Raw genomic sequence first — 12,900 nt, 5'->3', positions numbered from 1 at the left:
CCAATACTGTGCAGTAGAATTGCTCTGGTATATGTTTATTACTTTAGCAAATTTGTATACACAAACATGTGAACTTGTTGCTTTATTTAGCTTCATTAAGTGCCATTCAAATTTCGCTTGACTTAAGTTCTTGCTCTATAATTTTATAGTCCTCTTCTTTCTTTGCAATTCGGTCCAGGTGAAGCTCCTCTTCCTCTTTTAAAAAGTTGCAGCACTGGAAAATATTGTAGAATACATGCACCAAACGAGGGCGAAATGAAGCAATAGAAGCAATGAAACAAATCTCTGTTCATTTATCTAAATGGAATGTGAATTGATGTAAACAAGTGAAACCTGGAGAAAATGAATTTATCATCAGTGAAGCACTGTGGAATTACCTGTGGTGCCTGTGGAAAAAAGTTTTCTTTCTAGAATTCATCTTGATATATTCTCAAGCCAAGTTCTGAATCTAATATTTACATGTTCTTGTATGTCAAATGTGGTCTCATCATGTAGCTATTGAAATTAGGACAATTGTAATAGGAATGCCACAGGATCAAAGAAAGTCATTACCTTTCTGTGTCATTCCTCCGAACAGACACTTCTGTATTGTAGTAAACTGCAGGTGCTGTAAGCGGAAAGAAGATCGAGTTTTAATTTACGTACACTATGACAGAAATCAACTGGCATACTGTGAATTTGCGCCATCTACAAATTAAAGTTGCCGGCTTTTGAATTGATATAACTTCACTATAACCTGGTTCCCGGCGTATACTAATAGTACACTGTGTAGCCGTTAAGGGGCAAACTTCACTATAGGTTAAAGGTTACTTATTTAAATCCTTTTTTGTTTCAAATAAAAAACGACAACTTTAACCCTGTTGAATTATCTAAATGCAATGTGGATGGATGAAAACTTGTTTTAAAATGAGTTTACCTCTTTTTAAAAAATGAAAATTGGAGAAAACTATTGTATTATAAGTGAAGCACTGTGGAAATGTTCAAACGGGCTTTCTACTCCCACAGTTGTTGTTTAAAAACATTTTCCATTTACATGCATCCCTTTATTATTTCTAGAAGAAACTGATTTTGATTTCAATGCACTACACCCCACTGGCCATAGCTGTCGCTACAATTCTTCAATCATTATTTTGATTGAAATTCTACAAAATCAACAGTCCCTCATCAGATTGCACAGTTCCAAGTGTTTACATGAATGGCTAAGACTTGCACTGAACAGGAGTGTGTGGCTGGTAGAGTACAAATGTGGGTTCCTGTCTCACTTGTTGTTTCTAACCAAATGTGAACATGTAAGATAAACTCATCAGAAAACTTCCGATGACACCTGAAATCAATTCACCTGGCCATATATATCCACAGTTTCTGGGACGAATCATCCTCCGTCGTGGCGTTGGAACCATCGCGTCTGCACAAGCTATGACCAGTGTGTATACAGCGGCAACTAAAATCGAAACTTCATATAAACATCAGTGAAATCATGAAATGAAATATATAAATTATGGTTTTAGAAATTCATTTCGTACAGATACACTGAAACATGTCTTTTAAATGGACCAGGAATTTTTCCCAGGCCATTATCGCTTGTCATGTACAACATACATTGTTAATCAGCTACAATTATTGTGATTTCTTTATCTTAACGATATGAGTTATGTCTGCAAGAGACTGATCTGTTGTTACAATGCAAAGCTCCTTCATGTGTGATACAATTATTATTGAATTTGTTATACAATATATAACGTATAATTTTATATAAGTCTATTAGTTATTTTTTATAATAAAATACTAGGACGTATTAGAGAACGGTGACGTCCATCAGCCCATCCTTCAACAATTTCTGTTTCCATCAACTTCATTTAATGATGCAAATCTGCCATAGCACCCTTGCATGGCCCGAGTAGCAGAAGGTCGGTAGTTATACACAGGCCTGCACCCACCTACGTCTAAAATAATGCTCTGGCGGGCCTCCGTCATTAAACCTGATCTGTAGCACCCACGACTTATCTGATCCTTTCTCAGATTTGTTCACTGTTAATGCTGGTACTAATTATAAATCTTGATGCACAGCAGTTGTCGGCGTTTTTTTTACATTGAATCATTTGTGGAAAACGTCTCCGCGAAAAGAGCAAGGAGAAATATTTATGTCGCAGCGTTGTGTAGAGGTCCTCAGGCCGGGTCACATGGTCACAATTTGATGCCGCCACAGCAATTCTTACATGAAACCTGAATGCTTAAAAGGTCACTAAGACTAAATTGAGAGGCCAGCACAGGTGTCAGCAGTTTTATATGGAATTAGATAAATCTTCCAACTAAAAATGTTTCAGAAGTAAAAAATAAGGTTTCAGAAGTTAAATAAATGAGGTCTCTTTTAAGTTTGATTACAGGCCAGGTTAGTAGAGAAAGTCCAGAATTAGTTTTTCTTGATTTATCACAATACAACTGCAGGTATAGGATAGATAGGTCAATTTACCGAGAGTCACGTGCCTTAATTTAGCAAAATTACATTTGTAATATCCTTCTAGTTTATCGAAAGTACATGTTTTCTAACACTATTACAACTGGACCAAAATGGAAAATAATGTTATATTATCTTAGAGATATGCATTATATTTTAATAAAAAAAACTTTAAGAAACGCTGCTGAGTGAAATTCTGTACAAAGTAGACCATTGACACTAGAGATATATATGTTACTGGGCAAAATATATTGTCAATAACGCCTAACAATGTATATCTCCAGGTAGTCCCACAGATGCAACCTTATCTGATCGTTTTGTAGGCTTGAACTGGCCAAGAAACGAAGAAATTGAAACTATAAAATATAGATTTCCCTCTACCTTTATTTATAACATAACAACATTTACATAAATTGTTTAGAGGTTGCAGTTCCACAGTTGCTATTGATCCATCATAAAATGACGTGACAAAGACCATAAACACTAGGATATGTCACAACCGCCGTCATGGCAACCGGAGAATCCCAGGACGTCACACCAACTAGTTCATTTCCGCAGACCAAGGACCGCCGCTGTCACCCTGTTTCAATGGACAAAAAGTCAGTGTATGATTGTTGGCAAACGTTTGGAGGAGTTCTGAGTTTATAAGTTAATATCAGTTATAAATGATATTAAACATTCTGGATTTAAAAAATCTTCATGCTTGTTTTTTATATTCGACGATACTAAAGGTAAAATAATAAAGGTAATCGCCGATTTCTTTGACAAAAAGTAAAAACAAAACATGAATTAGTCTTTCTTTAAGTGAGTGCATCATTAGGTCCTTGCATAAAAGAGGTGTAACTAGCGCATTGTAAATAAATGTGTACGAGAATTACTAACATTGCAAGATCCACTTCCTTCGGCTGTATCATAACCTTTCACACAGATATGTTGATTTAGGATGTTTTTGCTTCCCCAGTAGCTCACACATTGGCTCTTGCTTAGTACAGACACGTCAGCTTTCCTTTAGTTTTTGAAGCACCCGACCCATCAACTGTAAGTTATTACAGGTTTACAATTTTATTTAGTTCATACATTTTTGTTATACATGTATCTTGTAATTTCTTTTTAACTCGGCTATAAAAGGGTTTTTTTCGATTTCAACACTTTACAATGATAACTTGTGTTTTAGGTTATAAGTTTTACTCGCCAATGATAATCAGGGTTCAATTCTAACTTGGCCATAAAAAGAGCCTAGCAAACCCTTTTTTAATTCGACTGCAAAATTATTACAACTGAAAGTATGCATCACTGAGAAAAACAAAGGGGGGTACATTGCACAGGCTCTAAAAAGCCCGAATCCATTATTTTTAGAATGAGAACCTGCATGGCGTATTGAAATATTACAATAAATATAGGGAAAAACAATCATAAAATACCGGTAATTAATTTATATACCGATGCATATGTTTAGACGAAAATGTTTTTTTTTTCAGTGTTTGCACTCGTATAATTTCTCAAAGATTTTAAGTACCTTTTACACCCCATCCACTGATGGTGCAGATTTGACCTGCATAGTCATTTGTTCCGCTTGCTATTTTGATTATGTTCTTTGTGATGTCTTGTCCATTGGGTTTAAGCCTAAGAAGAGCAACGTCATTCGGAAATCCCCCAGATCCTTGGTTGTAGTTGTTGTGCTTTTAATATTAAAATATATATATTATATGGTATAGAACAAACGATTAGAAAGCAGATTTACGTATTTATTATGCAAAGAACAGGTATTTATGAAAGAAATGTGAAAGTGACCAGTCGTCAAAAGTTCTTTCACAAGTGTGGTTGATAGTTTTTATTTTGTACATGTCAAGTCTTGTTTAAACTAAGACTTTTTTTGAAGGGGGGGGGGGGGGGGGGGGGGGGGGGGGGGGGGGTGAGACCTTTGATTTAAAAACTTTTCTAGAAAAATAGCTTTTCAGATAAATACGTAAAGAGATGAGTTTTATCCTTATGACTGCCTGCAAGTCTTCTAAAGTAGTAACGATATGAAACTGTTTTTATGAATTTTCTATGTTCTTTTCATTGTTTTAAATGATGTCGCTATAAACTGAATCGGCACGAACAAAAACCTATGAAAAGATATTTCAGACTTATGTTTGACATATTGTAAATTGTTTGACAACAAAAAGAGGGAAAAATTATAGAAATAAAAATCAGTATTTGGATATGCCGCCAACTACAGCAACAGTACCAGAAAAGAATGCTGTAATGTCAGTAGCCTGGTTCCCTGCGTTTACTAGTAGCAATTAAGGGGCAGGTAATCCAGTTGTTTTGCAAATGTCCTTTTGGTTGGTTGGTTGTTTTGGGTTTAACGCCATTTTTCAACAGTATTTCAGTCATGTAACGGCGGGCAGTTAACCTAACCAGTGTTCCTGGGTTCTGTACCAGTACAAACCTGTTCTCCGCAAGTAACTGCCAACTTCCCCACATGAATCAGAGGTGGAGGACGAATGATTGCAGACACAATGTCTTTTATCAAATCGTCACGGAGAACATAAGCCCCGCCCGGGGATCGAACTCACGACCCCGCGATCCGTAGACCAACGCTCTCCCTACTGAGCTAAGCGGGCGGGCCGGTCCTTTTGGTAGTAAAAACTTTATTGTAAATAATCTACTAAATAGGCCCCAATAGACGCCAATTCCTACAAAAAATGCCTTTGCCATTTGGTTTAAACTGTATTTATTTCCACAATTTTTTTTACAAACATGAGTAGTACATTTAAATTAACAAAGTTTGATGAAAAGACATACATCAATCAAAATAGTACAAACAAACAAAGAAAATATTATTCGAATGGATTGGAAAACAAGCTACTTAAAACTTATATGAATTCCGCTCCTTTGTCATTTGTTTCTAGAACTGCCAAACTTACATGGTAGCCCAGGCCCTGTCCACAAGATGGCGCAAATATTGACTGAACAGTAAATGATGTTGCTACGCCAGAATAGTTAATATACTGTAGTTATCAAGTGAGTATAAACAGGTTAAATTAGATTTATATTGAAAGTGAAAATCGTAAAGCGATTGATCAGTAAGCAGCAATAGATAAAATATGATTTCAATGCACCATGTTAATAGATATATGACAAGCGGATGAGTGATGCAGTATATGAGGCTTACCATGATAATATCTTCAATGTCAAACCAAATGTAGTTCCCTGGGTTAGTATAATCGTGAAGGTCAACCACTATTGCCAGTGATGATGGAGTTCTGCGATAAAAAGGTAAATATGGCCGTATAATGTCAACATATTACAAGCAAAAGTTTAAACTTTTAATTTTCTCTAATGGCTTTCTCCGCGGCCTGTCCCATCTAAGCTTAATTTCGTATTAAGATAATTTCAATTTTTGACATGAAATATGTAACAAAAAGGCCACGTTGCATGTCTCATAATCGAAATACTATAATAGAATGGTGTTACACTAAATTCACACACCAGAAATCGCAGATAATTCACGTCTAAGCACACGGGACATGTAACTTCTTCGTCGTGTTAGTAGTATAAAAACGCATTTACACCGACCTAAATGTTTGGTGTCTTATAAAAAAGCGTATTAGAATACATGTCTTGATATCTTTAAACAATCCGAATCAGCTACAGTGGGCGTTTAACCTCTTCCGTCGTGTTTGAATATGCCAGTATAATACTTAGTTCGAGATATCCTACATTATAATTCTTTATAACGTTACACACATACTCGGAAGAACCTCGGCACTGGTTTCCATTTTTTTTAACGAACATTATTACAAAAAAAAAACACACATACCTTCCTTCTACACAATGGGCTGCTGTAAGCACCCAATCCTGTGCGATCACCGATCCACCGCACATGTGTGACCCTCCTGTTGCTCCTATTGAAAGTAACGCCGCCTGGTGGGGTAACTCGTAGGGCGTAGCTTCGATTCCATTAATGATTCTAGACACGCCCATTGGCTTGCTTAGCGTGCGAGAACCTGCCTCATCAGAGGCGACAACAGCTAAAAGCAGAAGAGCAATTATTTATTATTGTGTTTAAGGGAATGCCTCCAGACCCACATTAAAATATCTTTTTGTTTTTGAAACAGATATACACATGTTATTGAATCATAAATCACGATCATTTAAGGTGATAATTGTTAAATTGTTATTGTGTGAGTAACGCGGTACATATCTGTTTTAATATATTCTACAAACAATACTAGTGTAAAGACATAAATCTGCTTGCATCACACTGAATCATAATAATAAGAATTATGTTTTTCATATGTTTTACTGATGCACAAATAAAGAAAATCAGAAAATCTCGAGACAGCTTGTTTCGAACGTAAAAGCCTCAAAACTGTGTTATATTACAAGTATTTTTTTCAGATAGATGCGAGAAAACGACGTTTATAAAAAAACAATAAAGAAGAATAAGAACAGAAGAAACGAAATGTCGAATTATTACAATGCAAAATTTAATCTAATAAACTATAATCTGATGCTACATTTCTGTAAATGTATAAAACAGACGTTTTCATAGGTCAACAACGAAAATTCTTAATGACATAATATATAAATACATCAAATTCTTAATGACATAATATATAAATACGTCAAATTTTTAATGACATAATATATAAATACGTCAAATTCAAAGCAGTAAAAAGAACAGCTTCAAATATAAAAGGAATATGAAATATAACTCACCTACAACTGCGAACAGAAAAGTAAGTACGAACATCTTGGATATTTGTCGATCTTACAAGTGTGACGAGAATGACAATAATTCGACCATCTTTTATACCAAACCATGTTCAAATGTTCGTGATTAAGTATGGGACAGTTAGCAGGTGTAAATAATTAACAGGATCTGACCAGTGGTCAGTATGGCTAATTTACTGGTCAATACGGCTTATTTAGAGACACTTTAGCCACTTCTGGAAACGGTAAGGACAGTCAAGAACTATCATTTGCATTCACTTTGCACGACAATGCCCGAAATTAGGTCCGGAAATGTTTTAATACACTATTTAGAATTTCTTAACTGTACTTAACATTGAAATTGCCACAATAATTTTACTAAACATGTTTTATACTCTCACTAGTTCGTCTGTGCACGGTCAAGTACAGCAATTTATTAGTGTATATAAAGTCATTGACATACTCACCACCTGAGGTATGCTTAATACTTTATTAATGCACTTTTCAACTTATGGCGAAACAATGCCACGGACATTTATTGCAATGATAGTCGGCAATATCCGTGCAATGACGCATTTCGGCATCTTTCTGTCAAAACAGAATTTTTCACAGCAACCGGAGAATACCGAAATCGCCTACGGAAAATACGGAAACGAACGGAAACTGCCGATTGTGACGTAACGGGTACACTAACTTAAAAAGAGTTTCTCAAATATTGAGAAAAGTATAGTTTCATAAAGCAAAGGAAAAAAAATCAAGGTTTTCATGTTCATTGAAGAAAAATAAAGTATCTGTTTAACTAGCATGCTATCTGATTACATTTCTGCTTTCTAAATCTCCAGTTTTGGTAACATGGTCCGAGTTACGAGAGGTACACGTATATGCTCAGATTTTTGTTGAAATATTACCCGGTGATGTCTTACCATAACGTCATTTTACTTCTATCTTTAATGAGATTATTAAAGTTTTTGCAAATTTTCTCTACTTTTGTCAAGTTTGCTGAAAACGAATGGAATCTTATTTTTCAGTTATTTCTGAATTCCTGTTTTAGTTTGTCACAGTCATTTGTTCAATTATATTTTCTAATACTGGTAGGCATTTTACTTAAGATATTGCAGAACCACGATTTACCATGTCGGAACACTACGACGAGGTTATACGAATGCGGAATAATTTCACGAGTGAATTATAAATGGGGTGTAAAACCGACTCGTGCTGTTGAGATATATGTTAAAACATGGTTCTGCTATTAAAATATTATTTCGATTCTAATATGTCTTTCATGTAAAATCTTAGACGAAATAGGGAAGCGCTGTTTCAAGGCGTGGGTATGGCGCCAAATATAGTAGATTGACATGAAGTCAACACAAAACAGTATTTTAACAATGTTGAAATACGCGACGGAATAATTTAGGAGAGCGTAGACGTCTAATGAGCTATTATTCGCGCATAAAATAACATATAGACTGTGAATGAATTAAGTGTAACACAATTCCGCTATATCATCTCAATTCGGAAACGTCATTTATATTTTATCAAATGTAGTAGGAATCGTTCTTGGTCCGTATCTGGCGCCAAATAATACGTCGACGTGACATCAGATTTCCGTGTTTTAACGGAAATATGCCATAATAAATGAAACCTCTGGAGCTGACGTTTAAAGGTAGATAGTCTCATTGAAGCAACAGTATATGACATATATTTTTCACTTTCCGTATATTCTATAAGAGAATTAATATCAAAATGACAGGAAAGGAAAATCAGTTTTACGAAATTTTTCAAATGAATTTTTAACGTGTATTTAGCGTTTCCTTTGTCCTGTACCGAGCATAATTAATTATAATACAAACACATATTGACCGACCAAATTGACTGAAATGTTTCTGATTACACTTATGTTGCACTTGCTGGTCAAACCCCTAAGGGGGTGAAAAAAAGTAGTAAAAAACCGCAAGGGACATACAGCTGTAAATGACTGTGTGACATCTGTATGCATTGCAGAAAATAGCCAGGTAAATGAAGATTGCCCATTAAATATTTTTGTAGCCGCATTTGAGGAAGTTTGTTGTACTGTCCAGAATAACAATTTGCCCTGTGCAGATAAGCCTTTGAGGCATGTTCCCAGTAGAGACATTTTGTGTAAATGTGAATATGAGCATTATATACAAAATAAGCTTAGTTATTGGTGTTGCTGCTGTGATCGATTTCTGTTTAGTAGTCAGGTTTATCATCTGGCCACAGGTAGGAATAATGGTTTCCTAGATGTTCGTTCTGGAAATAGATTCAGCTTCAAATCTGTGTTCGACATGTCGTACACAATTAACAAAGAATGAAATGCCTGTAATATGCTCTCGCTTGAATGGTCTTGCAGTCGATGCAATACCTTTTGAAATGTCATGTTTGAGTAATCTTGAAAAAAAATTACTTGCTAAAATACAAGTCTGTATGACAATGGTTATTCTTTCAGGTGGGCAATATGCTGAGAAAGGGTTAATGATTGACCTCCCTAGAGACATAGAGATAACTTTAGGAGAGCTTCGTGGGCTTGATGGAATGTGTTTAGTTCGGTTTGAACATGTGTCGGCCATAGGGTCTGCTGGCAATTTTCTGATAGACCCATTTAAGGTAGTTAGGGCTTGGTTACAAGAACATAATGCTTTGTATAGAAGTAGTAATATTTCTGAAGAGATCAGTTTGAATGAGTATAAACCTACAGACATTGGAATACCTCTTAAAGACGTTGCTAAGCTTAGAAATACAGTTAATTCTTTGGAACAGGTCACTATAGCTTCAGTTGATTTTCCCAGTAATTTACATATAGGCGCGCAAGGCGTATCACACCGTCTCTCTACTTCCGTCATCGTTTGTACAGTAGGCATGGGTATTGGCGAAAAGACCTAACATATCTTTTGCATGCTGCAGTTTCATATGATAAAATGCTACTAAAACAAGACATTGGGGTGTGTATGAAAATGACTAAAGGCTGTACAAACGCCGGCAATTCTATTGCCTTCACTACTGCTGGCGATGTACGCAGCAGGCGCAGTAATCCAGATATTTTGGAGAACTCCTTCATGTTCATGAAACATATTCGGGGAACAGTAGCTTATTTCCGTAATGCTTTATACGATCTTTTAGCTATGTTTAGGTGTTTAGGCCCACCATCATTATTTATGACCTTGTCTGCAGATGACCTTCATTGGCCAGAGTTAGGGATGCTGTTAGAAAACCTGACATATAATGAGGCTGCTTCAATGGGTTTGTATTTAGCTCACCTGTCAGATAGTGACAAGGTGAGCATTTGTGATCACCCTTCGTCCGTCGTCCGTCGTCAGTGCGTCCGTCCGTCCGTCAACAATTTCTTGTCTGCACGATAATGGTTTCATTTATGATTTTATTTTAACCAAACTTGCACACAAGTTGTATTACCATAACATCTCGGTTCCTTTCTTGAACTGGCCAGATCCCATTATGGGTTCCAGAGTTATGGCCCCTGAAAGGGCCAAAATTAGCTATTTTGACCTTGTCTGCACAATAGCAGCTTTATTTATGATTTGATTTTTATCAAACTGGCATACAACTTGTATCACTATAAGATCTTGGTTCTTTTCTTGAACTGGCCAGATTCCATTATGGGTTCCAGAGTTAGGGCCCCTGAAAGGGCCAGAATTAGCTATTTTGACCTTGTCTGCACAATAGCAGCTTCATTTACGATTTTATTTTAACCAAACTTGCACACAACTTGTATCACCATAAGATCTCAGTTCCTTTGTTGAACCGGCCAGATCCCTTAATGGGTTTCAGAGTTATGGCCCCTGAAAGGGCCAAAATTAGCTGTTTTGACCTTGTCTGCACAATAGCAGCTTCATTTATGATTTTATTTTAACCAAACTTACATACAACTTGTATCACCATAAGATCCTGTTTCCTTTTTTGAACTGGCCAGATTCCATCATGGATTCCAGAGTTATGGCCCCCTGAAGGTCCAAAATTGGCTATTTTGGCTTTTGCAGCCATATAGAGACGTCATTTATAGTTTTAATTGATACAAACTTCCAAAGTATCTTCAACAACAATAAATCGTGGATTCCATGACAAATCAGATCCAATCGTAGGTTCCAGAGTTATTTTATATCTGATTACCTCTCCTGATTGTAATCAAAATGGATTTATATCAGTAAGGACTTACTTGAAATTTCATTATTGTCATTAGTTGGACTGAGCCAATCATGGTAGATAACTATGGACTGATTTTATGTCAAATTACCTCCCTTTATTTCAAATTAAAGTGGGTATATCTCCATAACTAATGAAGATACTGATCTGAAATTTCATTTATGTCAACAGATTTACTTGGCAGATCTTTCTTTTGTTCACTTACAATAATTTTGTTTTTAATTACTGTCCTATTACGTTACTATAAATAGCTTATTTTTAGTAACTTTTTTATTATTGGCCGTAGGGGAAAACCGAGACCACTTTTCTGTGGTATAACATGGATGGTACCTCCAATTTTTAGGTGTATTTTGACATATCTGTAATTTTTTTTTCATTTTGGTTAAATTTCTTCCCTTTGTTGTTCCTGTCCTTTAGACTTAGATAGTTTTTCTGAGGACCTTCTTGTCCTCAAGTGCAATAACAGGTGAGCGATATAGGGCCATTATGGCCCTCTTGTGTTACTATAAATAGCTTATTTAGTAACTTTTTTTATTATTGGCCGTAGGGAAAAACCAAGACTACTTTTCTGTGATACAACATGGATGGTACCTCCAATTTTTAGGTGTATTTTGACATATCTGTACCTTGTATGCATTTTTTCTTTTTGGTTAAAGCAATGGTACTCAGGTGAGCGATATAGGGCCATCATGGCCCTGTTGTTTTTTCAAGTATGTGTGCTGATCCATTAATGACAGCTATACAATTTGAAAGAAGGTTTGGAGGGCTTTTGAAATATGTGATTTGTGGTCCAGAGAAACCTTAAGGCCAGGTGAAAGATTACTTTGTCCGTGTGTGTGTGTGTGTGTGTTCGGGTTTAACATCTTTTTCAACAATTTTTCAGTCATATAAACGACGGTGTCTACTTGTAGCAGTGAGCACAATGTTCAACTTTATAGTGCTGCCTCACTGGAATATCACGCCGTAGACACGTGGCATGATACCCCACCCAATCACATTATACTGAAACTGGGCTGACCAGTCCTAGCACTATCCTCTTGATGCTGAGCGCGAATCGAGGAAGCTACTAGTACCATTTTTACTCTTTGGTATGACGCGACCGGGGATCGAACCCACGACCTCCCGCACCCGAAGCTAACGCGCTACCACTAGGCTACCAAGGCGGTGCTACTTTGTCCGTGTCGTGTTTGAGAACAGAGGATCGCCACATTAGTTAATGACGCTGACGGAGCAGCTTACTATGTTTGCCATTACCTTTGCAAGTCTCAGCCAGATGAACTACGATGTGCCCTTAGTAATTTGATAAACATAGTTTTTCGCAAAAATCCAACCATGCCACCCTTTCAGCGCCTCTGGAACATAGGGATCTGTGTACTAAAACATAGATGCGTGTCTGCTCAGGAAGCTGCTTTTAGGCTTAGCAATCTTAAGCTTATTCAGTCATCAAAAACAGTGGTTTATGTAAATACTCCGCCACAGCATAAACGTTTCAAAATGTTGAAGTCGTTTAATGAAATTTCTGCCTTAGATGATTTGGACACCAATATCTTCATGTCTAACATTCT

The 12,900-nt window shown here is 36.3% G+C and overlaps 1 protein-coding gene across 1 annotated transcript; it reads right to left on the bottom strand.

Moving 5' to 3' along the window:
• Positions 1-3,438: 3,438 nt before the first annotated feature.
• Positions 3,439-12,411, bottom strand: LOC128555933 (fibrinolytic enzyme, isozyme C-like). The gene is made up of 5 exons (XM_053539764.1): positions 12,354-12,411; positions 6,264-6,474; positions 5,616-5,706; positions 3,972-4,134; positions 3,439-3,491 (listed from the first exon to the last, which is right to left on the bottom strand). The coding sequence occupies exons 1-5, from the start codon at positions 12,409-12,411 to the stop codon at positions 3,439-3,441; spliced, it is 576 nt and encodes a 191-aa protein (XP_053395739.1).
• Positions 12,412-12,900: the final 489 nt, after the last annotated feature.

This window comes from Mercenaria mercenaria, chromosome 3 (genome assembly GCF_021730395.1).
Source record: "Mercenaria mercenaria strain notata chromosome 3, MADL_Memer_1, whole genome shotgun sequence".
Lineage (NCBI taxonomy): Eukaryota > Metazoa > Mollusca > Bivalvia > Venerida > Veneridae > Mercenaria > Mercenaria mercenaria.
This window is presented reverse-complemented; position numbering and strand designations above follow the sequence as displayed.